At 38.2% G+C, this 27974-nt stretch overlaps 1 protein-coding gene across 2 annotated transcripts; it reads left to right on the forward strand.

Annotated features, from left to right (window-relative positions):
* Positions 1–5046: 5046 nt before the first annotated feature.
* On the forward strand, positions 5047–27695 carry MMADHC (metabolism of cobalamin associated D). Of its 2 annotated transcripts, XM_036420560.2 has the most exons (8): positions 5047–5123; positions 5637–5696; positions 10662–10806; positions 14041–14258; positions 19183–19288; positions 20755–20885; positions 26184–26270; positions 27172–27695. In XM_036420560.2, exons 2-8 carry the CDS (start codon positions 5688–5690, stop codon positions 27364–27366), a joined length of 891 nt encoding a protein of 296 aa, XP_036276453.1. In that variant the 5' UTR covers positions 5047–5123; positions 5637–5687; the 3' UTR covers positions 27367–27695. The 2 variants fall into 2 exon arrangements, with proteins under 2 accessions (XP_036276453.1, XP_036276454.1); XM_036420561.2 differs by lacking the exon at positions 26184–26270.
* The last annotated feature ends 279 nt before the right edge of the window (positions 27696–27974 follow it).

Genomic DNA, 27974 nt, shown 5'->3' on the forward strand with positions numbered 1-27974 from the left:
AAACTGCCCTACCCCATTCCACTCCACTGAAATTCCTTTGGCAAAGATACCATTACCTTATTAATAAAATACACTGGACTGTTTGCTGGTTCTCAATAAGACCTCTTTGTATCATCTAATAATATTGAGCAATTATCATCTTGATGTCAAGAATACTTCTCTCTCTCCTGATTCCCTAAATCCTTGGATTGGAATGTCTCAGCTTTCATTGTTTTTTCTTGTTCTGTTACTGGGGAGATGATGAGACCTCGGTTCTTGTCTTCTTGAAGGAGAGATTTTAATCAAGAGACGAAGTATAAAAAGCAAGCAAGAATGTATTGGCCACAGCAAAAACATACTTAGGGCAGTGAAACAAGGAAGGGTTTAGAAGAAGCAATAGGAGAGCCTAGGCTGGCTGCCTTGGCTCGCTGGGAAGTCACAGAACTGGAGGCCTTGGAGATGGTCCCAGGGGGTTAGCCTGGGAAGAGCTGCCACTGCCCAGTGCTCCCCTGGTTGCAAATCTCATGGGGTCCCTTAAAAGTTGAGGCATATGGGGGGGCATAGGGAGGTTGAGAGGGAGAAGGCAATGGCTTGGGCATGCTTCCAGGAGAGTGAACCCTCTGGGACCTTTGTTTTCAAAGATTTTAAGGCTGGGTGTTTAGGGGAGGTCTTAGGGGCAGATCAGTAAAGTATTCATCAGCTTTATGCTAATGTACCAAAATGAGATTTATTCTCTTAATTTGTCTGAATTTGAGTGGGATTGGCAAATGATACTTAATTGGATTTCTGTTATCTATCTCCCTAAATAGGGTAATTTAAATTATTTACCATCGGTTTGAGGAAGAGAAGTGCAAACCATTTTTTTAAAGTGTTCTTGGTTGAGGGAAGATAGGATTTAGTAAGTGGCTGCAAACTGCTCTTTAATTATCTGTCTTTGTTTCCCATTCTGCTTATCCTGGAATTTTTCTAGCTTCTTATTATTCTATAATACTCCTGTTATCCCTTTAACTAATATTTCTTAGTGTTCTGAATTTTACCCTTTTTCTTTTATACCCTATAGCACATGTGTCAAACACAAGGCCCTCAGGCCAAATCCGTCCTGCCAGGCCTTGCAATGTGGCCCGCACTGCGCTGTCATCACTGCACTCCGCTGCGTTTCCATCACAATGACAGTTTATGACTGTTCAGTAAACCAGTGTTTTTCAACCTTTTTTGGGCAAAGGCACACTTGTTTCATGAAAAAAATCACGAGGCACACCACCATTAGAAAATGTTAAAAAATTTAACTCTGTGCCTATATTGACTATATATAAAGTAATTCTCTTGAATAGGAATCAAATAAACACAAAGAAAGTATTTTATAATTACTTTATTATGAAATATTAAGTAAACAAAATAGTGAAAAATTATAAAATTCTTGTCTTGTCTGCACCTACGGCACACCAGGCAACATCTCGTGTGCCGCGGAACAGCAGTTGAAAAACGCTGCAGTAAACCATTCGGCCCGCGATTTAGGCTGGATTTTAGATTTTGGCCCCTTCTCTGATTGAGTTCGACACCCCTACCCTATAGTAATGTTTATTTGATTATTTTAGAGTCAAGAACTCCTTTAAGAATCTAAAGAAGCTCTTGCCAGGTGGCTCAGGTGGCATTGTCTATCACCAAAAGGTTATGGGAGAGACTTTCGGTCAGGGCCCATAAGTAGGTTACAGGTTCAATCCCTGGTCAGGGCAAAATTGAGAGGCAACTGATCAATGGCACGCGCTTGCGCGCTCTCTCTCTCTCTCTCTCTCTCTCTCTCCCCATTCCTCTCTCTCTCAAATCAATAAAAACATATTCTTGAGTGAGGATTCTTTTTAAAAATATGTGCAGAAATCATCCACCCTCTCCCTAAAGGGCGTGGGGGGGGGGGGAGTATATCTACTTTTAAATATACAAAAATTTGCATATATTTTAAGAAATTTCATGGGCCTTCTTCCCTTCCCACAGAGCCCATTGTTGAACTCCAGGTTAAGGTGTTCTTAGTTTTAACTATTAGCTACATGCCAATGACCCTCAAATATGTCTCCCACATAAAGCTCTTTCCTGAGCAACAGTTCTACTTTCGAATGACTTATTGACAACTCCACATCAATGTCCCTCAGGCACCTTAAAAATCAAGATAACTGAAACCAAACTCATTATCTTTATCCTAAAACATATTCTCCTCCTACGACAGAGAACCTATGAGAAAACGAACACTGTTTTTGAAACTAATAGATCTAGTTTTAAATCCAGCCCTGGAAACTTCAATAATATATTTAATTTCTTATATTTAATATGAGTATAATACTTCCATTTTCTGAATTATGATGAGAATTAAAATAGATAATGGGAAAATCTCTAGCCATGTGTCACCACATAGCATACATTTCACAAATATTAATATGTCAGCCAAAGCAACCCCATTCACCAATTATCTTAAGTAAAAAACTTAGGGTCACCGGAACTGGTTTGCCTCAGTGGATAGAGCATCAGCCTGTGGACTCAAGGATCCCAAGTTTTATTCTGGTCAAGGGCACATACGTTGGTTGCCAGCACATCAGTAGGGAGTGTGCAGGAGGCAGCTGATTGATATTTCTCGCTCATCGATGTTTCTAACTCTTTATCCCTCTCCTTTCCTCTCAGTAAAAACTCGATAAAATATATTTAAAAAAATTTAGGGTCATCCTTAATTTGCCCCCCTTTCTTCATCTATAGCCAATGGATAGCTATGCTGTGTTGATTCCTCAATGTTCTCATGCCCTTAGTTCAGACTCTCATGTTCTTTCTCATGGACACAGCAGTAGTTTCTGTTATGCCCAGACTTCATGATCCCCAAGGACCACCAGGGAGCCAAGTCTGATGAAATAAACAAAAGAGCCTCTTCCATGCTAGCATGGGCTCTGTCCCACTCACGCCAGCAGCATGGCGGAAGAGCGAATCTTGCCCAGCCCAGGGGTTTTACTCCAGTCGGTGGTGATGTCACTGCCTTGGTTAACCCTGATTGGTTGAGTGAGGGCTAGGGTTCAGTTACAAAATGGAGGATAACTCCGCCCTACCCCATAGTGGAGTCAGGAGTTTGTCCTCACCCAACCCTGCCCTCTCAGTTTCCTGTCCTGTTGATCTAATTCCTATCTCACACCTGGGTGGGGAACTTTTTTTTCTGCCAAGGGCCTCTTGAATATTTATAACATCATTTTCAGCCCATACAGAATTTTCACCTTAAAAATCTAGCCTGCTATGTTTGGTCAGACATTTAACTAACTCACCCCTAATGCCTTGGCAGGGCCAGACTAGATGATTTTGAGGGCCATATACAACCCACTGGCCAGATGTTCTCCATCCCTGCTCTACACTGAAGCCAGGGGATCTCCTCAAGACACACATCTGATAATGCCATGACTCTGCTTAAATCTGCCCAGTTGCTTCCTGTTGCTTCCGGTATTACATCTACCTTAGTATTGCACAGAAGGCTGGCTGACTGGCTCCTGTCAACTCCAACCTGTGTGTCTCCCCAACTTCCCATAGTGTTTTGGAGTCCATATCTCTATTCACACTGCTTCATTTGCCTGAAATGTCCTCAACACTCTACATCTTTTTCTGGCATTCAGGCAAATACCTACTCACTCATCTTTCAAAACAGTCCAAGCATTACCTCTGCTATGAAGTTATTCCTTACAGCCTCCTGTCATACTGCTGCTCACTGACTCCTTTTATCTCCTTGATGGATGATTTTCTATCATGGCAAATATGAATGCACATAGTTTCCAATTTCAAAAAGCTTACAACCAGAAATCTTGTTATATAATCTGGACTAGTAAGCCAAAATGAAAGAGAAATCTTGAGGCATGAAAAAATGAGTTGTAAGCAACTTCAACAGTGAGATCAATGGTGCTTCTCAGAGGTTCTGTGTGACTCCCAAGTACTAGGTTGTGTGTGTGTACAGATTAATACATAAGTATTAGCTATATATTAACTAATTTAATCTTCACAATCTTTATGAGGTGGGCACTATTATTATACCCACTTTATAAGTCATGAGCACATTGGAGAGGCTAGAGGTTGAGCATCAACCTATAAACCAGGAGGTCATGGTTTGATTTCTCGTCAGAGCACATGCCTGGGTTGAGGGATCCATGCCTAGAAGTGGGTGTTCAGGAAGCAGCTGATCAATGATTCTCTCTTATCATTGATGTTTCTATCTCCCTCTCTATTCCTTTCTGAAATCAATTTTATATATATATATATAATTTTTTTTAATGGAAGTAAGGAAGCTCTGGCTGTTTTGGCTCAGTGGATGGATCGTCAGCCTGTGGACTGAGGGGGTCCTGGATTCAATTCTGGACAAGGGCATATACCTGGTTGCAGGCTCCATCCCCAGTGGGGGGCAGCAGCATTCAGGAGGCAGTCAGTGATTCTTTCTCATCATTGATGTTTCTATCTTTCTCTCCCTCTCCCTTCCTCTCTGAATTACTAAAAAAATATATATTTTTAAAAAGTAAGGAAATTAAAAATAAAGAGATTAAGTAACAATAGAAATGTTAGTATGAATAAAGTATGGATTTCGGTTAATTAAAAAATAGCATTGATAAAAATTAAGTTGATAAATAAAAATTAATTTTTGTTGTAATTAACTAATATATATTTTGAGCCTATTAAAGGCTGATGGGCAAAGAAAAACCTAGGTGCCCTATGCTCAAAAACAGTGAGTCATGAATAATAGAGTAAGATACAAAGAGCAGGAGACTATTTACTGGGGGCTGTAAGAAAACTCTGGGGTGAGGGCAATGTATGAACTGGATCAGTAAGTTAATGAACAAAACGAGATGAAAGCCTAACCCAGGTCGGGGGCCCTCCAGGCCATTCCTCTAAGTCACTCTGACTTCACCTTTTCTCCTCCCACATTGTTGGCCCGGACGAGCCAATGGGAGGTCGGCTCCGCCTAGGCCTCATGTGCGCGTGCGCAGCGTCGGATCGACGATCCTCTCCATCCATTCGCTCGGAAGCAACTTCCTCCGCCTCGTCACTGTCCGCGCAGGCGCGACCCAGCTGCCGCCGCCGCCGCCATCTTCGCGGCGGGAAGAGTCGGGGTCTGGGACAGCTGGAAGCGGCGGCGGTGGCAGGTATGGATGGTTTCCGCCCGCGGAAGCCCCTCCACATTCGCCCGTCTTCGGGCCACCGCTCTTGGTGTTGCTCCCATTCCCACAGGGCCACGTCTCTGCCCCCATTTCGTCCTGTCACTCTGGCTTCAGCCCCCTTTTCGCGTCCTCACTCTTCCCGTGCAGCTGGAACCTTTGTTTGGAGCTGCTGGATGGCCGCCCCGACCTGTGTTAAAACGCCCGCTCCGCCCTCAGGACCGGGCCTGGGCGCAGGCCCCCCACTGCTGCCCGGGTCTGGCCCGAGGTGTTGGCTGCGGGGCGCGCCAAGGGCCCCGAGCGCGGGCCTCCGGGGCGGGGCGGGGGCGGGCGGGGGTCTGGGCCGGGCCGGGCCGGGCCGAGCCGAGCTCGGTCTCCTTGGATGGACCGAACCTGGACGCTGATCCTTCGTGATCAGGGACACACACACACAGGCCGTTTCCGAGCGGCCCGCCGTTAAAGCCTGATCCTCCACTAGCCTGTGGTTTTGTCCTTTCCCAGGAGTGACTCTGCGGAAGGGAAGATCCTCTCTGTCTGCTCTCTCCGCCAGAAATGGCCAATGTGAGTAAACAAGCCCCGAAGAGGCGGCTTAGTCCGACAGCACCCGTCCGGCCGCTTGTTGGGGAAAGGGGGAGGTCGGGTTTGAGAGGGTGTTGGTGACACCATGTTTTTCCGGACTTAGACGGCTTAGCGCAGCGATTCCCACCCGATGGGTGAGCCGCGGGGATGGCAGAGCTGCAGCGCCTGGGCTGACAGGCCCTGAACCCTTCCCCTGGGATGGTCAGATCAGACATGACAGCAGCCGATCGGAGTGAAGGAGTCAAGTTCATGTCTATTTTTGTGGTCAGATGGGCAAAATACTGTGTGTGCGCGCTTCAGAATTTTAGTAATTAGTTTAGTGTGCCACCAGTTGAAAAAGGGTAGAAAAGTCGCTGGAAAATAAATGCCCAGGGAAGCAAGGGGCGAGAAATGAATGATGTTCTCCGCCTTGACAGTAGCTTGAACGCATCCTTTTTCAAGTAAAGGTGTACTTGTTTCTACAAACTCAGTTTTAGAAATACATTCAGATTATTATTTCAGTAAAATATTTCGGATCTGTTTTTAAATTCTTTGTTAGCCAAACTGGATGTTTTGTAGCAAGTTTAGCACAGCAAGTAACTTTCCAAACCCAGCAAAATGAAAGCAAGAGATACTATTCACACAGACTAAAGCTATTTATTGACTGTCACTGTCCAGTTATTAATCGGACACGCCCTAGCATATGGCGTTCTTATGGTAGGGGATGTGAAATATAAAGGGAAACAGCAATAAAAGTAGGAAGTGATTTTTTTTTTTTTTTTAAAGCTACACACACGGTACAATGTGGATTCAGCTTTGTGGAGAAGGGAAAGTAGGGACCTGGGATCACTTCATCTGAGAAGTGTTTAATTTGAGTTTTGTGAAAGAATCGGATTCAGAGAATCTAAGGTGTAAGTGGGAAGAACAGGAGTATATATAATCCAAAAAACTCTCCCCCTTTCAAAAATCAAGAATTTTGCCTTCCCAAGTATAAGATATGTAGATAAAATTACTGGGAAATAAGTTTGTATTCTAGAATTCTGATCAAATAATAGAGAGCCTTGAATGCCAAACAGTAATGTAGACATTTTTTAAATCATGATGATTTAGTCAGAGCGGTGTGTGAGGAAGATTAATATGGCAACAGATACCCAGAATAGTGTTTCTGTAATTGAACCTGATGTATTCAGGGAGAGTCTAATGATGTGACTATAGGGACAAGTTATAAAAGTAGACCACTAGTCTTGGCCATGTAAGATGAATTTTTACCCAGCCATAACCACAGAAAGGGAACATTGTAAAGAAGCACATGGTACTTTCAAAGGAGAGACATTAATTAGAGTAGAATGCTAATATTTGACCTGGCTTTATACATTAGGGTAAACAATTTGGAAGCTATTTTGTAAGCCCTCTTATTGTTAGAAAGAAGGTCATATAAAATTAATTTTCAAATTTGGTATTTATATGCATTGTAAACATTGAATGGATGTTACTAATAAAATATGCAGATATGTGTGTCTTAACCATGTATGAGCATACGTAGCAAGGATCAAAATGCCCATGCTTCAGCAGATAGGTAAATTAAGAGGCATTGATGGGGATTTTGACAAACTGAAATGTCTACTTCTGATATAAAGGGAGCAGCCTTCCTTAGCCACAGCATTTGTTGTTAACTATTGTCTTCTGGGAATCTGAATCATTGCTGCCAGATCTTCAAGAACAGTTAAAAATCTGCATTTTTTGTGTGAAATCTCATAGTTTCTCACTGTTGATATTCAATTCAAATTTCTTGTGTAACACTGTGGACCACACAAAAATGTCTGTGGATGCATATGGATATGTTTCATAGATGACCTGTTTTCAGTCTTTGGTATAGACCAGTGGTCAGCAAACTCATTAGTCAACAGAGCCAAATATCAACAGTACAACAATTGAAATTTCTTTTGAGAGCCAAAAACCTACTTCTACGCATGGACCACGAAGTTTTATTTTATTTTATTTTTAAATATTTTATTGATTTTTCTTACAGAGAGGAAGGGAGAGGGATAGAGAGCTAGAAACATCGACCAGCTGCCTCTTGCACACCCCCTACTGGGGATGTGCCTGCAACCAATATACATGCCTTTGACGGGAATCGAACCTGGGACCCTTCAGTCCGCAGACCGACGCTCTCCCGCTGAGCCAAACCGGTTTCGGCTTGGACCACGAAGTTTTAATCACACTGTACGTGCGTGCCCACATGTGGTATTTTGTGGAAGAGCCACACTCAAGGGGCCAAAGAGCCGCATGTGGCTCTTGAACCACAGTTTGCTGACCACTTGTGTAGACCATTTTTCTCCTCACAAAACTTAGGCCTAAGAAGTGCCTAAAGATTGTTTCTATTTATATGCTAAAAGAATTTTAAAATTGAATTCAAATAGCTTGTCATCTTCCCAAGTTTAGAGTCCTAGGTTTGTTTGAACTTAGTCATGTATAAAATATATACTTATCCTCAAACTAAAATAAGCTGGGTATTCTAATTTGGAAGTGGTTTTATTGGCTTCAACTTGTAAACATTATGTTCATCAGTTGACCCAGTGTCATAAAATCTGTCAAATTCACACAAAATATTTCACTTCAACCATAAAAGATTTGAGAGCCATATAGGTTAAAGGAAAATTTTAAAACTAACTAGTACTATCATCAGCCATCTCTTTCCATGGACAAATTAAATGCTGGTTTATTTTGCAAATAAAATGAAACTTGGTGATTAGATTTTCTTAGAATAGTTATTATATAATTTTTGTTAAAAGTTTTACCACAAAGAAAAATAAATATAGAGTCTAGTGGCCTTGGTACTAAGAGGCTGAAATAATTGTTAATAATATTAGGCAACTTCTGAAATAATCTCCCTGAAATGAAATTGTTTTTGCTTGTGAAGCAAAGTTAATATGATGGATCACAAATAATATTTTAATAATCATACTTAAGTTAGTACTAGTAATGGCATATAGGAGTGTTGTGAAAATTAAGTAAAACAGTACATGTGAAGCACTTACCACAAGGACCTGGCCCAAAGTCACTAATACTATTGATTGCTATTTAATATTGCCTCTTTCAGCTAATCTCTTATTAAGCTTCTTATTTTGAGGCTTTGCTCAAATATTTCTGATATTTAAATTTTTAAATTACATTTTAGATTCTGAGGCATAGTCAATCTGTTAAATGTCCTCAATGGTAAAGGTAAATTTAAAGTATTACAGAAACACCCAAAAGTTTCTAGTTTCTCTAGTAGTTTAAAAATTTTTTTTAATAATTGCCACCTTTGTCTCTTTGAGCAGATTGGGTACAGACAAGGGAGAATGCTTAAATTTTCAGGTGGACTGAATGCTTTGGAGAAAGTCTTGCACTTAGGAGACTCAGAAGGTTCTATTCCAGGTCTTTAAAAGTTGTAATATTTAAGGCTTAGAATATGAGGGAAAGGGGCATTTTAGCATAAGAACTCTTTTGGCAGTCTAAAAGAGGTAGACAAATATGGAAAATGTGAGGTAGATATTTTTATGTGACTAAAGAGTGAAGTAAGAGAAGGGAGGGTAAAATTAGTAATCAAATGCTGTCAGAATAAGACCAGTTTCTAATGTTGTCTTAAATTTATGGTAAGAAATAAAGTCAGAAAGAACACATAGGTTGGATTTCAGAATACTATATAAAAAGGAAAAAGAATGAGTAAGGTGTCAAATGGCTAGACTATTTCAACATCCTGGTAACTAGTTTTATACCACCTCTCTAACCTCACTTTAGTCCATTCTCTCTGCTCCCCTTAATGGTACATACCTTAAGATATATCATATTTTTATCAGTTTACTCCATTCCCTGTCTACAAAATAAAATTCTGATTTATTATCTTGATATAACCGGCCCTTTACTGTCTGTGCCAAATACAAGGCCTTTTATAGTTGCCCTCAAGTCAACTTTTAAGACTGTTTTTTACTGCACTCCCCTATATCCTCCCTCACTGAACTTGTCACTCTTTGAATATATCTTTTACAGCTTCATACTTTTGTTCCTGAAAGTCATTCATTGAAATTTCACTTTCCCTAGCAAATTTTTACAAAACCTAATATACTCTCCCTGAAACTCTTTTTCTACTCCTTCAAGGATTTCTTAATTATTCAAATATTTAAATAGAATTTTACAGATGACATATTTGTTTTTATTCTTTTCCACTAAACTAAAAAGTTGGCAAATTTTAAGTTTTTTAATATAAAGGTCCAGATAGTAAATATTTTAGACTGTGGGCCATAAAGTGTCTGTGCAACTGTATTTAATCCTATTGCAAAAGTAGCCATATAAGTGGGTTACTGTTACAATAAAACTTGTTTTATCAAAACAAACAGTATACTGTATTTGGCTATAGTTTTCCAGCCCTTGCATTAAATTATTCTGACTCAAGTATTTTACTAAAAGTTTATGCATTTACACAATCATTATAACACCTCAGAGTCCAGGAAATGAACTTAGGATCAGAAAATGTATTGCAAAAGCATGTGTTAAAATGGGAGAAAGTGGACATTGCCGTAAAACCAAGAGGAAAGTTGGCATGGGAGATAATTGACACAATTTATAGCAGTGAAAGAAGACAAGGGTTAGAAAATAAACAGGTTTTGATCCAAGGAAAGGTTTTGAAAGTTCTGTGTTTTGAGAATAGAAGAATCTTATTACTTGGGCTACCTTTTTAGTGCAATTTTTAGAGGTTCCATTCTCTAGTGTAGCACTCTTAATTCTGGTCTTTATTGGAAAAGTAACATATTGTTTGTTTGATTTAATATTTGTGTTTATTTTTTAAATTATGAATATACATAATATTTTCATATGAAAAGAATAAATATACATTTAAAAAGATATATTGCAGTGTGATTTGCCAGAGGTTATCAAAGTATAACATTTATAATCAGAAAAAAATAATTTAAAATTTTGTGTCATTTTTAGGTGCTCTGTAACAGAGCCAGGCTGGTTTCCTATCTCCCAGGATTTTACTCTTTGGTTAAAAGGGTTGTCAATCCCAAAGCCTTTTCAACTGCAGGATCTTCAGGTTCTGATGAGTCTCATGTGGCCACTGCACCTCCCGATATATGTAAGTAAAAATTATTATTGCTTTACTTATAATTGTTTCAAAACATTTTTAGTTTTGTTTCCTATTTTCTAAAGTTGAGTTTATACCATTGAATATAGACTCAGAGCTCTGCCTAAATATTTATATCCAAAAGCTACAACATTAAAAAAATAAAAGAATATTGGTTTCTAAAGCTTACTTTCTTACACATTAGTTTATTTCTATCTTCAAAAATACACAGCCCTCTCTGAAATAAATCTTTTAATGCTATTACACGTACCACTTTTTACCATTCTTTGCTGAATGTTTTAAATAGCTGTCACTTTTTATATGTGTTTATTGAATCAGTAACTTACCCTCTACAAATTCTGCTTCATGAATTCCATCTTGCACATTATTAATCATTCTAAAACATTTTAATTCTGTCACTTCCTTAATAAATCTTGGTTATCTCCCACTACTTTCAGTAACAGTTCCAGACTGTCCCCAACCTATGAATAATTTTCCTGTTCTAAAAAAGTTTTTTTTTTTAATTTATGTGATTAGGTAAATTTCAGAAGTGTTATATGCCGCAGTGCTATATTGGAGACTTATAATGCACACTAAAATATTAAGAGAGGGCTCTTAGGAACTTAATGTAATGTATCCTAAAGGAATTGGGCCTGGAATTCTTTTTTTTCTTGTAACACATTACTTACAGTGTAATGTAAGTTCACTTGAGCATGCCCCAGGTTTTCTTGCCTCAGTTTTATACCCCTTCTCTGATTACTCCAGCTTATATCTTTGGAAGACTAAACATGTATGTATCATAAATGAAACATTTGTGTTGAAACCGGTTTGGCTCAGTGGTAGAGTGTTGGCCTGCAGACTGAGAGGTCCCAGGTTCGATTCCGGTCAGGGGCATGTATGTTGGTTGAGGGCACATCCCCGGTAGGGGGTGTGCAAGAAGCAGCTGGTCGATGTTTCTCTCTCATCCACCTTTCTAGCTCTCTATCTCTCTCCCTTCCTCTCTGTAAAAAATCAATAAAATATATTTTAAAAAAAATAATAATAATAGTTTAAATAAATAAATAAATAAATAAATGAAACATTTGTCATTCAGGGATTTGTATCCTGAATATTAAAAAAAATAATAATAGCCGAAACCGGTTTGGCTCAGTGGATAGAGCGTCAGCCTAGGGACTGAAAAGTCCCGGTTTCGATTCCGGTCAAGGGTATATACCTTGGTTATGGGCACATCCTCAGTAGGGGGTGTGCAAGAGGCAACTGATCGATGATTCTTTCTCATCGATGTTTCTAACTCTATCCCTCTCTCTTCCTCTCTGTAAAAAAAAGAATAAAATATATTTTTTTAAAAAATAATAATAATTCATAGGAGAAAGACAGTAGGAAATCAGACTATTTTTTGCATTTTAAGATATAAATTTTGTTTTTATTTTTACAGATTATAATCCAAATTCAGTTAAAATCCTATTATAATTTATTTATTTTAAATTTATCTTCATTGTTTTTATATACTTTTTATTGTTACTAGTATTACAGATATCTTCCATTTCCCTCCTCAATCCCCCCTTTTTCTCAGCCCCTACCTACCCCCCCCCACCATGTCTTCATTACCTTGTTGCCCATATCCAAGGGCTATGCATTTAAATATAAGTTCTTTGGTTGAGGGGAGCTATTCATTTAAATATAAGTGCTTTGGTTGAGGGGAACAAGAAGAGATAAACCAAACATTTTTTAATGTAAATGAACAGACTATTCCTGGAAGAAAAAAACTAAATAACCAGTCAAGGTGAAATTATGCTCAAATCCACTGTTAACATGGGTTTTTTTTTTGTTTTGTTTTGTTTTTTGTTTTGTTTTTTTTTTTTTTTTTTAATAGACTGTTAGATCTGAATAGTCTTTAAAACCAATCTTATTAAAAAATAGCTGATAGGTTTTTGCTTTTGAACTGACTTGAGTTAATCATTAGTGTGTGTCAGCCTTATTACTCAAGATGGGCTTCAGACAGTAGCATCTAGAACTTGATAGAAATGAAGAATCTTGAGCCCTACTCCAGACCTAATAAATCAGAATCTACAGTTTTATAAGATCTCCGATGATTTTCTGACATATTTTACCTTTTTTTCCCTTCACCCGAGGATATATTTTTATTGATTTTTTAGAGAGGGAAAGAAGGAGAGAGAAACATCAACCAGCTGCCTCTTGTAAGCTCCCTAACCCAGGACTGAACCCACAACCTACTTATGTGCCTTGTTGAATGGATCCTGAAACTCTTGGGTGCATGGGACAATGTTCTAAACAACTGAGCCACCTGGCCCGTACTCTGATAATTCTTAAATACTCCTTAAGAGTTTAAGAAATATTAGACTAGAGTGTTTAGGTTAAGAATTATGAAACATTATCTAGATTCAAAGGGAAGAGTTTTATGGTTGATGGATAATGTTGGTCCTAGTTCTAGAAGATGAATATGGTAACACAATCTAATGATGGAGCAGCCATATTATATGGCCATTTTTAGTCACTCGGTTTGGGCAGAGAATTAAAAAATATTTTTATTGCCAATTGATGTCTTCAGCAATCATTTTTTTCTGTAAACAAAATTTCTACTTGCATGTTTCTTTGTTTAGTTTTCTACTTTATTCTTTCCTGGATCTTTTTGAAATTTTCACAAGTTAGGATATTTTTAAAAAGTGAATGAAGCACTATTTCTCTTCTGTAAGTATTTAATCCTTGTTAACTCATTCAGCTGGATAAACAGGGCATTATGTTATATGGTTCATGAAAGGTTTTTCCAGCCCATCATTAACAACAGCTTTATGCCCCTCCCCTAGGTTAACACTTGTTATGTTCAATATGCTTCATTTTAGATTCTCTCCCCCCTTTTTTTAAACATAAATAAAAGATTTTAAAATAAATACTATTCTTTGACTTAGCTTTTTCTCTTAAGATAATATATCTTGGACTTTAATATCAGTAAAGATATACTATATTCTTTTTCACAATTATCAAGCATTAAATAATATGGATTGCAGTACTTTTATTAAATCTAATAATGGACTTGCTTAGGAGCTGACATCTGATTGCTTTGATTAGCAATTTGGAAATAACTCGAAACTAATTTATATTTGCATAGAAAAACAAATTTCTAAAGTCTATCATTTAGGTAAAAATACCAATTCTAAAAAGAATTCATTCTTTCAGTCTCCCATTACTGTTAAGGAGAAAATGACTCATTTTGTTGTTTGTTTTCAGGCTCTCGAACAATATGGCCGGATGAAGTAATGGGACCATTTGGGCCTCAGGACCAGAGATTCCAGCTTCCTGGGAACATAGGTTTTGATTGTCATCTCAATGGGACCATGTCACAGAAGAAAAGCCAGGTTCATAAAACTTTGCCTGATGTTTTAGCAGAACCTTTATCAAGTGAAAGACATGAGTTTGTGATGGCACAATATGTGAATGAATTTCAGGTAAATTGTTAATATCATATATTCTGTTTTTATAATGCTATATTAATTTCCATAAAATACTTTTATTGAAAAATGTAAAAGAGAAATATTTAATTTCAATATATACAAAAACAACATAAGTAGATTTTTTTTTTAAGTTGGCATTGTCTTATATATTTTACTTTAGATTACACTCTTTTTAGGTAATTAAATCTTCAGAACTGTCTTTTGAGATAATTTGATTATTTTTATATTACTGAAAATTTAGATCCCTGTTTTTCACTTTTATAAATTGTAATTATTTGTATGTGGACTAAATTCCTGCTATATTCCTTTTTCCCATTTAAAAACTTCAGAAAATTTTGAGATCTCTGAAATTCTTCAGATGCAGTAATCTAAAAAGGAAAACTTACAAGTGAGCTTGTGTTATTTTAAATACAACTTCTGAGGGTTCTTTTTAATCTGCTGTTGTTTAAATGAATGTTTTTAAATGAGTTTTTTAAAACTAGTATTGCTTCATTGCCCAATCAAGTGGAAAGCTATATGCTATTCAGAGTTTCTGTCAAACCCCTGATTCTTGTCATTTTTCACATTTCTACATAGTTTCAGGCTAGGTTTTGATCAACACCATGTTATTAAAAGCAACAACCCTTTACAGTTATTATGGTTTATATTAGATAACCTAATATTGGATACAGTTGACCTCTCCTGATAATTTTATTTCAGATAATTCCTTCTCAGTCCTCTTGGCTTCTCCTCCACCTACTAATCACATGATATTTCTCATATACTTCTGTTCTTCATCTTTTCTTTTTTTTAAAATATATTTTATTGATTTTTTACAGAGAGGAAGGAAGAGAGATAGAGAGCTAGAAACGTCGATGAGAGAGAAACATCGACCAGCTGCCTCTTGCACCTACCAGGGATGTGCCCGCAACCAAGGTACATGCCCTTGACCGGAATTGAACCCGGGATCTTTCAGTCTGCAGACTGACGCTCTACCACTGAGCCAAACCGGTTTCGGCTCTATCTTTTCTTTTACATTAATTCCTGGTCACTTATTCCCTTGGCTTCCTTTCTCAGGTGGTGTTTTTAGAATTTCTAACTTATTATTTCTACCATTTCTGGGTCTATATTTCTGTCTGCCCAACATCTTTGGATATCTCACAAGTCCTAGACTTTGCATGTCTAGTACTGAATTAGTTTTGTTTTCTCTCAAAACCTGTCCTTTTATATTTTCTGGAGTATAAATGACTTAGCTATCCTTCTACTGTCCCAAGATAAAAATTATACTGCCAATCTTAAATCCTCTCTCCATCATACCTCCATAAATAGTAATGAAATCTCATTGCTTTTATCTCTTACAGTAGCTTTTATATTATTTGTGGCCCTTTCAATTTTCAATAATATTGCCAGAGTTCCAGGCTACCTTATCTTACCTAGATTCTTAGAAGCATCCTATCTAATAAAAAGTAATATGCAAATTGACCATCAGTCCAACACACAAATATGGCTGCCCCCATGTGGATACAAGATAGCCAGCATGGGAGGGCAGTTAGGGGTGACCAGGCCAGCAGAGGAGGGCAGTTGGGGGCAACCAGGCCTGCAGGGGAGGGCAGTTGGCATGGACCAGGCTGGCAATGGAAGGGCAGTTAGGGGTAACCAGGCTGGCAGGGGAGGGCAGTTAGGGTTGACCAGGCTTGCAGGGGAGAACAATTGGGCAGTCGGGCAAGCAGGGGAGCAGTTAGGCATCAATCAGGCTGGCACGGGAGTGGTTACGGGGTAATCAGGCTGGCAGGCAGAAGCGGTTAGGGGCAATCAGGCAGGCAGGCAGGTAGGTGAGCATTTGGGGGCCAGCATTTTTGGATTGTAAGAGGGATGTCCCGATTGGAGAAGGTGCAGGCTGGTCTGAGGGACACATACACCCCTCCACCCGGGCTTGAATTTCATGCACCAGGTCTCTAGTTATATTGTAAAATGATGGACAATGGAGAAAGGATAAATCTAGGTTCAAAGGTTAGGTCTGCCATTTATTTAATGAGAAAATGACTTACCTTTCATAGCCTCTGTCTCTATATATAGAATTAGTGGCCTGATGCACAAAAATTTGTGCACTGTGGGGCGGGAGACCCTCAGCCCAGCCTGCCCCCTCTCACAGTCTGGGAACCCTCATGGGATGTCCTACTGACAGCTTAAGCCACAGTCTGGCCTCCCTCTGCTGGAGGCAACCGGCCTATCAGGTATAGAGATACTTTCTGAAGGCATCACAGACTCCTTCCTTATTTCTTTCCTCTGTGATTGGAGAATAGGGTATAAGAGGTGGAGACAGAACTGTGGCCAGGCCTTGGGGTTTTGTAGGCAGTGGAAAGAGGGAGAGAGCTGGGGAAAGTTTAGATATGGTTTCCTTCAATCCTCATCCCTTCCTCCGGGCCCCCCCTCCATTTTTTTCCTTGTCGTGGTGGAAGCTCGGGCCTTGGACCGACAGCCCAGCGACGGTGGGGTTCAGCCCCCTCACTTCTCAGCTTAACAAACAGCCACCTCACATTCCAGGCCGGGCTGTTTTCAAGTGGCTAAAGCTCTGGGAATTCACGCCTCCCGGTCTTTCCCCTCTCAGTTTCCTCCTTGGGTCTGTTTGACACTTCACCAAGACAACAAAGCAGCTCTTCCCTGATAGTTCTGCACCGGCCCCTGCCCAGGCCCTGCCTGGCACTCTTCCTCAAGGTCTCCAGGTCCATAGTCTGCGCTCAGGGAAGTTGCCCAGAGCCCATTACCCCAGGCAGGTGGGGCTGGCTTGGAGAGCTGGAGAAAGATGGTAAAGTAAGAGTTGGTATAAACCAGTGCCTGCTCAGTCAGACTTCCTAAGTTCCTTACTGGGCCCAGGCCAGGCCCCTTCCCCGCACCAGGAGGATCCCAGCTGAGGTCCCCTTCCTGCACCCAGCACTCTGGACCTTGCCAGCCCAGCAGGTGGTGCAGCCTAGGGCACCAGTGGCCACAAGCCTCCTCCCCCTGAAGCATGGGGCAGGGACCCAGGCACCTTGCATGGATACACTGCTCACCTCTGAGCCATAGTGGCGCCTGGGACCTGTGGGGTTGGGGTGGACTTGGGCTCCTGCTGGCCCCATCAAAGCCAGACTCAGCTTGGCCAGCCACCCCTACCACTCAAAGGCTGTGCGTGCCCTGCAGGCCTCGACACTATCATGAATCACTGCAGCCTGGCCGTCCCATCCCAGGAAGTGGCTGTCCCGATCACCATGGCTCACTCACCAGTGCAGTCAGGCTTGCCCAGCAAGCACATAGGCAGGAGCTGGGCTATCGAGGGGAGGGAAGAGAGATGCGCGGGCCAGGGCAGAAGCAGAAAACGTGGCAGTGTAAACACAGCCCCCCACACCACATTTCCAGACCCCCAGGCACCCCTGCCCGGTGCCACGCTCTCAGGCCTGGGGTGAGGGCAAGGGACTTAGGGCTGTGGCCTGGAGGCGGCTCTCACTGGCTTGGAATCATAGTGGTTGATCAGGAAGGGATGCAGGGTGCCATGAGGCAGCCTCACGCAAGTCCCCACTGCAAGTCTCCGCCGCTCTCGCTCTCGTTCTTGCACTCGCGCGCTCTCTGAGAGGTCAACAATTCAGCCCCCTCACATGTTGTGTCCACAACCTGGCATTCAGTTGAGCTCTTGGTCGTTTGGATGTTATGGACACTGGCTCTTTATATGTATAAATGGGGATAATAATCTCAGGCCAGTGCAGGGATGGGCTAGAAGAGATCAAGAGGGAAAAGAGGGACTTATGTAATATTTTCAACAGTAAATATATTTAAAGTGATAATAATAATAATCTCAGGCCCAGAAAGCTATGAGGATTATATGTGAAAGTGTATGTAAAGCAATAAGTGGTTAATACGTTGGCTTTTACTAGTCTATACCTTCTTCTCATTACCATATATCTTCCAAAGTAATACTACCATTAGCTTTTTATATCTTATCTGGCTATTCTGCATTATAAAGTCAGAAATTCTTAATTTGGTATAAATATGGCTTTCCACAATTTTGACCCTTATCATTTCCACTTTACCTCTCTCTACTTCCTACTTTCTCTGTACCTCAGTTACAGCATGCTTTTAATTTTTTTAAATACACCATTCTTTTTGACCATTGAATGCCTTTACCACTGTTGTAATATCTTGCTGGCCTGTTTTCCTCCTGAATTTCTAACCTATATTGCACCTACTTTTTACCTATCAAACATGCATATCAGTTAATATTTAGCTCAAATATGATGATTTCAACCTTTTTCTGATTTCTCTCAGCAAAGCAAGTTTCTTCCCTATCTATAAAGCTAGCAGACATTCTTCACAATTCTGTAGCACTTTTCCTTTTGGATTGCATTTATTTGTTCATGCTCTTTTTTCTTTTACTAGCTCTGATATACCTAAAAGTAAGGACTGGATTTTTATTTTTATTTTTACCTTTGTATTGCCTGTGCTTGTCAGTGTCTTATGTATAGTAGATGCCCAGTTAATTTCTGTTGAATAAAAGTCTCTAAGCCCTTTCTATAGGAGAGGCTGCATATTCAGTCATCTTATTTTGTAATTTAGTGTTATCCTCATTTAACAAATTACAGAATGAAAGGAAAGATAATTAGATATCACCAAAATATAATGAGGTAACATTGTAGGGCACAATTATGGTATTTTAGTTAATTTCTTAGCCAATTTCTATTCATATCAAGTCTCATTATATCAGTATATTTATACATTCTAGGTTTTTTATTTTGGTTTTTTGTTTGTTTAGATTTTTCAGATCCTGAGTGTATCAGAAAAAAAAACTACTACCCCACCAATAGTTGATTAGGATTATGAAAAAAACTTTCTAGGGAAGATAAGTTCATAACAGGCAAGATATTTTATTTGAATTCTAGATTTTATGTACTTATATTTCTTTTCCCCCTAGGGTAATGATGCACCTATTGAACAAGAAATTAACAATGCAGAAACATACTTTGAAAGTGCCAAAGTGGAGTGTGCAATCCAAACATGCCCAGAATTGCTACGAAGAGGTATGTTGTGCTTCTTTGCATTTTGCACTTATGTATATTTTATAATGGTACTAATTTTTTAATGTGTTGAATAATGTGCTCCATAGGAATTGCAATATTTGTGTTTTACTTAATATTTTATCATGTATGGAAGAAAATGATTACATGGCCAAGATAGAGTCTTGCAAATGTTCCCTGCCATCTGACCTGATATCATTGAATAGGGATAATAAATTTTTAAATAACTTTTTCCCTGTAGCTTTTCCCTAAAGTCATTTCACTCCTCTGTGATTATTATAGTTACTAGAGGCCCAGTGCACGAAATTCATGCACTGGGGAGAGGGGGTGTCCCTCAGTCCAACCTACACCCTTTCCAATCTGGAATCCCTCTCACAATCCAGGACTGCTGGCTCCTAATTGCTCGTCTGACTGTCTGTCTGATTGCCCCTAACCATTTATGCCTGCTAACCTGATCACCTCCTAACCACTCCTCTGCCAGCCTGATTAACACCTAACTGCTCCCCTGCCAGCCGGATCATCCCCAATTGCCTTCCCCTGCTGGCCCAGTTGTTCCCAATTGCCCTCCCCTGCCAGCCTGATCTCGCCCCCAACTGCCCTCCTCTGCCCACCTGGTTGCTCCCAACTGCTATCTCCAGCCAGCCTGATGTCACCCCCTATAGCCCTCTACTGCCAGCCTGATCTTACCCCCAGCTGCCCTTCTCTGCCAGCCTGATCACCCCTAACTGCCTTTGCCTGCCTGATTACCCCTAATTGCCCTCCCCTGCTGGCCTGATCTCGCCCCCAACTGCCCTCCTCTGCCAGCCAATTTGGTTCTGATTGGTTGGTTTCTATTCCAGTCAGCGGGCTTGGGGCCTGCTCAGAAAGGCAGAGTTGATCAGCAGCCCCAGTGGAGGCCTGGAGAGAAATGGAGGCGCAGCTACTGGCCAGGCCCTGAGAGAAAGAGGGAGGCAAGTGCTAATCAACAACTGGCACAGAGGCTACAGATTAGACATTGCTTCTCTCTTCAGGATTCTCTCCAGGCCTGATTCACAGCCCTCTCAGCAGTCAGTGCTGGGTCTCCACAGCAATCCAGTGCTGACTGTAAGACTGACTTCCAGTTGTCAAGCCTTCGGTCATTGTGGGTGTAACGGACCCAGGGTTTTTATATGTTAGGATAATTACATTCACTGACACATAACCATAAGAAAAATCTGAATAACAAAACTTTTTTAAAAATTATAAAACCGTAACATGTAACTCTACAGAATTATTGTCATTAATATAACAGTCATTACAATCAGAACAGAAGTGAAACAAAATAAAGTTTGTCTTCCTTTTAAAAAAATAATATGCAATTATAAACCTGTTATTGAGTTGGTACCACAATAATTTAACTTAACCATCTTTATAAAGAAGTGTTTTTATGCACTGATCCTCTTTTTTAAAACCAAATTATTTTCTTCCCGGAATTTTTTTCTTATTTATAGATTTTCAATCACTGTTTCCAGAAATGGCCACCAACAAACTAATGATTTTGACCGTAACACAGAAAACTAAGAATGATATGACGATGTGGAGTGAGGAGGTAGAAAATGAAAGAGAAATTCTCTTAGAAAAGGTAATTTTTTTCAATTGGTGACAATTTAATTTTATGATTTATTTAAACAGGAATGGACCAGTGTTTTAAAATGCTGGGTGTATTTTCTAGCCTTTATTAATTATCTACTAACTTATTTCATTATTAAAGAGCTTACATCTTTTCTAAGAATATCAGTGCCACAATTTAGAACAACTAAGATTCTAATACTTTCCTTAATTCTTTTTGAATTTAGTTTTGTTTTAGGACATTTGGAAAATAGGATAAAAAAAAAATACACTCTTCATACCTATCTTTCTCTCTCTCTCTCTCTCTCTCCCCCTCTCTCTCTCTCTCTCTCTCTCTCTCTGTCTGACCTTTCTTTCTCCATCCGTGTCTCTCTCTCTCTAAAGCATGTCAAATAAACAGTGAAAATTACCCCAGTCTTCTTCAAGGAGTAAATGGTAACTGTGTACAGTGCAATAGTCATAAAAAACTATATACTCACATTTTTTTCTGTCCTTTGCTTTTAGTCTGAAGATATATTTTAACTTTCTATAACATTACACAAAGATTTCATTTTTTGTAAAATCTACATATGTCCCATGGGCAAACCATACATTTTTTAAGTTACTTAAAATTTTCCTTTAGTATTATAACTTACAAGTTGAAAACCAAACTTTTTTTTTATAGGCTGTGAGTATATTTGTACATATATTCTTTATGCACAGACTTATATCTCTAGATTTCTGAATAGGAAAATTCTGAATTAAGGGATATGTTCATTTTAAATTTTGGTAGGTGCTGCCAATTTGGACATGAAAAAGATTGTCTTAGTGAATAAGCTCTCACCCTATCTTACCTTGTATATAAGCATTTCCTTTTCATTTTTACCAACCTGAGAAATGTTAAGAAGTGACTTCCAAATTTTAAATTTTAAAATTATATAATTTTCTGAGGGTTTTTTGTTTAGTTGTATCAATTTATTTGCCTGAAAGATAGAAATATTCCTGTGCCTGTGTGACAGGTTAGGAATAACTCACTTGGGTAATCTTAGCTAGCTATAGTTTAAAAAATTACCTTTACTAATTTCCAGCCAGAATAATGTTAGCAATCATTTTATATTTTCTTATGTATTGGAAGTGTGATTCTCTTCATTTGTAAAAATATAATTTACACAATTAACAGTGTTTTATAATGACGACTTAATAATTCTTAAAAGTCCCTTGATGGGCTTTGCTAATAAATTTCATGCAGTAGGCAACAATCTGAGCAAGTTAATAAGAAAATTACAGAGAGGCAGGCATACAGCATTGTTTCTGACTTGATAGAGATCTCAATTTAGAGAGTTGAAATTTAAATAGGCAATGCAATAAACACTTTTATTTACATTTCAAGGTAATGTTTACTAAATTTATACTTATCACTCTCACTAGAGAGCTCTTGTGTGTATAGCATTTTTTGACCAGTTAAAGATTCTGAACCTCTTGATACTAATCCATTATAGTTGTAAGGCAGTTTTTTATAACCAACTAGTGGCTCAGTGTACGGATTCATGCACATTGAAAGGAAATTAATTAGAATAAATATTTTAATATCGCTATTTGCCCTTTATAATAGAAGTGTCAACCAAATTCATGATCAACAATGACAGATCGAAACACATGCATGCAATTGGCACCAGTGAGAACTTTATCTGCATCACACATGTACAAGTCAATTTAGCCTTTTATATAGAGAGAATAAACTTGCTTAATTAGGCCTGCTTTCTTATTTAGCTAAACTTTTTCCAGCTCAGTGAAGCACCACAACTTCTCTTTCAGGTAATTGTGAGCAACACAGTAGTAAATATCAACACAAAGCAGATTATTATTGTTGATCATGCAGGGAGAACAAAGGGTAAAATATTTAACTGCAGCAGTGTTTGACTATATCCTGCACAGTTGAGAAAACCTGAAGTCATTTTCAAGGTCCACCATTTCTTCTTTTCAGTCGTGTCAAGTTTCTAAACTTTCTAAGTCTCCGTTTTCCAGCTAATGAAAATAGGATTCTACCAAGTCTCCTATCAAACTACTCCAGAACTTCTGTGAGGATCAAATGAAATGAGGCATGGGAAAATGCTTCACATATATTTGGTTAAAATGTGAAATGTTTGCACCTGGCTATAAAGCAAGTTGTGTTCCTGGGCTGAAGAAACTCCAAGGAGGCAGGCTAGTTGCTAGGGAGAGGAAGCCGGGCATTGCTACATGATACCTTTACCTAGCGCCCACAGCCACTGTTTCTGGGCTGGTCTGGGCTGGGCTGTAGGCCGCATTTAGCACCATGGGCAGTGTTGGCTGCGATTTGGAAGGCCGTTGCTCCAGTTGATGGTGGGACCTGTGTCCCACTTGGGGGAAGCTGTGTGTTGCTTTGTTGGTGCCAGATCCATGGTGCCCACTTCATGGCAGCTCCTGCGTTGAATGTCTGCCCCCTGGTGATCAGAGCATGTCATAGCAACCTGTTGGACAGTCAGAGGCTCACTTAGCATATTAGCCTTTTTTATGTGTGGTTGGGTGGGTGGGTGGGTGGGTGGATGGATAGATAGATAGATAGATAGATAGATAGATAGATACCGTGTTTCCCCAAAAATAAGACATCCTCCGAAAATAAGACCTACTTACAGATTTCCTTCTGAGTGAAATATAAGGCATCCCCCCAAAAAATAAGGCCCCCCCAGGCTAAACATGAGAGATTTGGTCCACTGATTCTGAAAGAAATGGAGTCACAAGAAATTCACCAGGAAATTCAGGAATTGGATTGTTATGATGATGTTTCAGAAGATGATGACATGATTGTCATTGAATAAATGAGTAAATTCTTGATACTGTAGGATTCAGTTTGTCTGGTTTGTGTTGACTACTACCGTACTACCGTACCATATACAGGTAATAAATTTCCTTTATTTTCATTTAACAATAAATGTGTACCATATTCTTCTTCATGGAAAAATAAGACATCCCCTGAAAATAAGACCTAGCACATCTTTGGGAGCAAAAATTAATATAAGACACTGTCTTATTTTCGGGGAAATAGGGTAGATAGACATTTCAGGGCTTTGAAATGGCATATGCTTCATCTTGTGATTTTTAGGGAAATAGATTTTTCTACTTTAGATATATTAGCGGTTATTTTAGAATCACATATTTTACTGTCGATAAATAGGTATTTTATATTTTTTGATTTAAATGTATTTTTCCAGCAGATGTCAGTATTCAATATTGATGAATAGAAATCTGAAGAGAAATATTTAAACTGGATCTTTTTTATGATAATAATGGGATTCTTTTAGTTAAACTTGACAAATATTTGATTGTATGGTTTTTTCTTTCCTTACAGTATTTGTGTATAGCACATCTCTGCATGATACCGACATACTAGTGACTTTTCTACATCATATTCAGTAGTTTTTCTATTTTTAAGAATATGGGGATTAATAAATATGGCAATAAATAGAAATATTAAGTGTGAAGGTAATCTAAAAAGCACAGTATTAATGTTTTGCATTAGTTTACAAGTATTGGGAGAAAATAAGTTAGCTAAGCTTGTATACATCTATAGCAGAGGTCAGCAAGCTTTTTCTGTAAAGAGCCAGATAGTAAATATACCTAGGTTTTGTGAGCCAAAGGCTCCAACTACTCAATTTGACTCTTGTATTGTGAAGCAACTACATGTATGTGTGTGTGTTCCAATAAAACTGTATTCAAACAGGCAGCCATCTGGGTTGGGCCCTCAGATGATAGCTTGCTAACTTCTTATTTAGTATATGGCCCCTATTCCTAAGGTTTTTACTTTTGAGATTGTCAGCTTAAGTCAGCGAAGGCTCTTTACTCTGAGTGGGCCAGAAATCCATATTACGTAGCACTGCATACACCCTGATATCACCATTCAGCTCTCAGTTGGTTCTTTCTGCTTGGCCTCCCAGAATCTCACCATGTGCGTGCACAGCTCAGGATATATCACCACGGTCAATTGCCCTGCAAACTACCTGGAGCCTTGCTTGCTTATCTCCCTCTTCTTCAGTATCTTTTCCACAAATTCCATATGCTTCAGTCCATAATTCTTGTTTTCTACTACCTCCTCAGTGCGGTGACACTATCATTTGCTTGGAAACCACTTCTTTGCCTGTGACTAGAAGGTATACCCAGACAAAACTGGAAAATATGGGGTCACCTCATCTTTTCCCCATCTGTCAAAGAAAGTTTTGTCTGATTGTTATTCAAGGTATAAAAATAGTTGCCTCATATATTCTTGTCACTTTTATACTGTTCAGCAGATGACAAGATTGGTACCTATTACTGTTATTGCTGGAAGTGGAACTCTACCCTATTTTTAAAAAAATAGGTATAAATAAATATTTTTTATGGATTTCAAAGAAAGGAAGGTAGAGAGAAACATCAGTGATGAGAGAGTATCATTGATCTGCTACCTCCTGCATGCTCTCTACTGGGGATCAAGTCTGCAACCCTGAGCACGTGCCCTGTCTGGGAATTGAACCATGACCTCCTGGTTCATGAGTCTACATTTAGCCACCGAGCCACACTGGCCTGGTGTATCCTCTTGTTTTTAAACATTTATGATCTGTTTTTTGTTTGTTTGTTTAACATTCTAATTTGGGTACTAATGTTTGTTACTGACTTCACTGGTTAGACTTTCGATAAAGCTAATAAAGTAATCATAAGCATTAGGATGGCGAGGCCAAGATTTTGACTAGGTGATACATACACAGGGTATATAATAATTATACATTATACAAAAGGAACAGTTTTATAATGAAAAGTAAGCATCCTATCCCATCCATTTATCCTGTTATTTTTATGTACCTTTTCAGAAGTATTTCACAACTGAAAGTGGATAGATGTGTTTTTGAAGGACACAAACAAGTATATGATTTTAATGTTTATTCAAATTAATGAATGGTTCAGATCTTTTTGTGAACATTTCGTTTTTCCTTTCATACTTTATTTCTAATATTTCCATAGCATTACAAAATAGCAACTATAGCTTATCGTTCATGATAAATTCAGAAATCAATAGCACAGAACTGATTAGAATTAGTTCCTAAAATAAGAAATAGTTTAGCAGAAAAAAATACGCAATTTATATTTCTTGAAAAAAAATGAAAATGTTATATGAACCATTAATCTTTTAGACTGGTGAAAACAACCTTATGACTTTATCAGTTACAAGTTTTTACTAATCTTATGGAATTCTCTGAAGCAAAACATTTATTTAAAAATTTATTAAAAATAAAATTCTGTAGCCCTGCTATTTTGAGCATATTATTTGTCTTTTTCTCTGCAGTTTATCAATGGTGCTAAGGAAATATGCTACGCTCTTCGAGCTGAAGGCTATTGGGCTGACTTTATTGACCCATCATCTGGTTTGGCGGTGAGTCATTAAATTAAAAGTTTGAAAGCCGGGTTATGTAACTTGAAGTAGAAATGGTTTTTATTATTGCGAAATCATTTGTAACTATAACTTTGGTTAAAATAGATCATTTAAGACTTTTTAAAAACCTCACAATTTTACCAAAAAAGTACCACAGTGAGTCAATTGCAGTCACCACTTGTAGAGACCCCTATCACTCATACTTAGGTTTCTTCATCACTTTAAGGATTTTTAAATTAAAAATAAAAAGTTATTTCCATCATTATTTAATTGATGTGTTTATTGTTTGTTAGTTAAAAATTACTTATCTGTAGTTTCTTTAAGGAAGAAAATAATTTTTTAGAATTAAGGAAATTGGATGATAAAAAATATTTGGAAAAGTAACAATTTTAAAAATAAACATAAAGTTATATTTTGAAAATAACTGAACTACATTCTAACATTTTAAATTTTGGGTGTTGTGTTTTTTTTGTTGTTAAAATAGTAATTTTTTTTAAAAAAATCTTCATATAGGATTATATACTATTTTTTTCTCCAAGTCAAGTAAGATATAGTATAGACAAAAATGAAGAACTTAACTCTGGACTTTAGCTTCCTTTTCTTGTAAATGATAAAGATGAACCACAGATGATTGTCTAAAATTTATTCCATCTTTAAGGTGATGTGATGTGATGCATTTGGTTCTAGATAACATGAAATTTGCTAGATCATTCATTTCACATTTCCAGAATGCACAGGTATTGGGGGAGAGGAGGTATTAGGCAGTTTATTTGTTTCATGTGACCTTATTATTTGGTTTTAAAAATATTTGGAATATTAAAATAGATACGTGTTTATGTTTGCATGAAAATTATTGTCTTTCTTGCTAATGAAAATACTTCATTTTTTAAATTTCCTCCAGTTTTTTGGACCATATACAAACAACACTCTTTTTGAAACAGATGAACGCTATCGTCATTTAGGATTCTCTGTTGATGACCTTGGCTGCTGTAAAGTGATTCGTCATAATCTCTGGGGTACCCATGTGGTTGTAGGAAGTATCTTCACGAATGCAACACCAGACAGCCATATTATGAAGAAATTAAGTGGAAACTAGTAGTAATGTCAATTTATTTGCTGTACTATTTCTACTTAACACTTGGGTTGATCCATAAACACTGTCAAAGGCTTCAGATTTTAAAATTTACTTATTTCTAGGTATTTATTTCAACATTTGTAAATTTACAGCATTGACAAGGATTTGTGATTTTTAAATCTCAAAAGTTCATATTATCTATGAATACATGTTAAGCACATCCACATTGTACAGAATGTGGTAAATAACATGTAGCTATGGTATGATCTATTGTTACTGCTCCCCTTTATTGGAAAAACCTTAGTTTTAATTATTTTCTCCAAAAATAAATTATACATTTGCTTATGGTATTTTTTTTTTCATTGCAATATTTTTTAAATATGGTTCTTAAGACTCCTAAGAAATTGTATTAATCTTTATGAAGTTGTTTTTTAATGAATGTGGTTGAAAAGTCTAGATTTAACTTTTCCTAATTTTCTTTTTTCTTATACCAGTCTTGAGTATTGCTTTGAAATAATGTACATATAGGAAAAGAAGAATAAGAATAATACTACATGTATAAAGGCATATGAATCTCATCCTTATACATACTAAAGGAATAATTCTTAACTTCTTGGTTGTAATAAATA

The sequence above is a fragment of the Pipistrellus kuhlii genome, unplaced genomic scaffold (assembly GCF_014108245.1).
Source record: "Pipistrellus kuhlii isolate mPipKuh1 unplaced genomic scaffold, mPipKuh1.p scaffold_m20_p_7, whole genome shotgun sequence".
Classification (NCBI taxonomy): Eukaryota; Metazoa; Chordata; class Mammalia; order Chiroptera; family Vespertilionidae; genus Pipistrellus; species Pipistrellus kuhlii.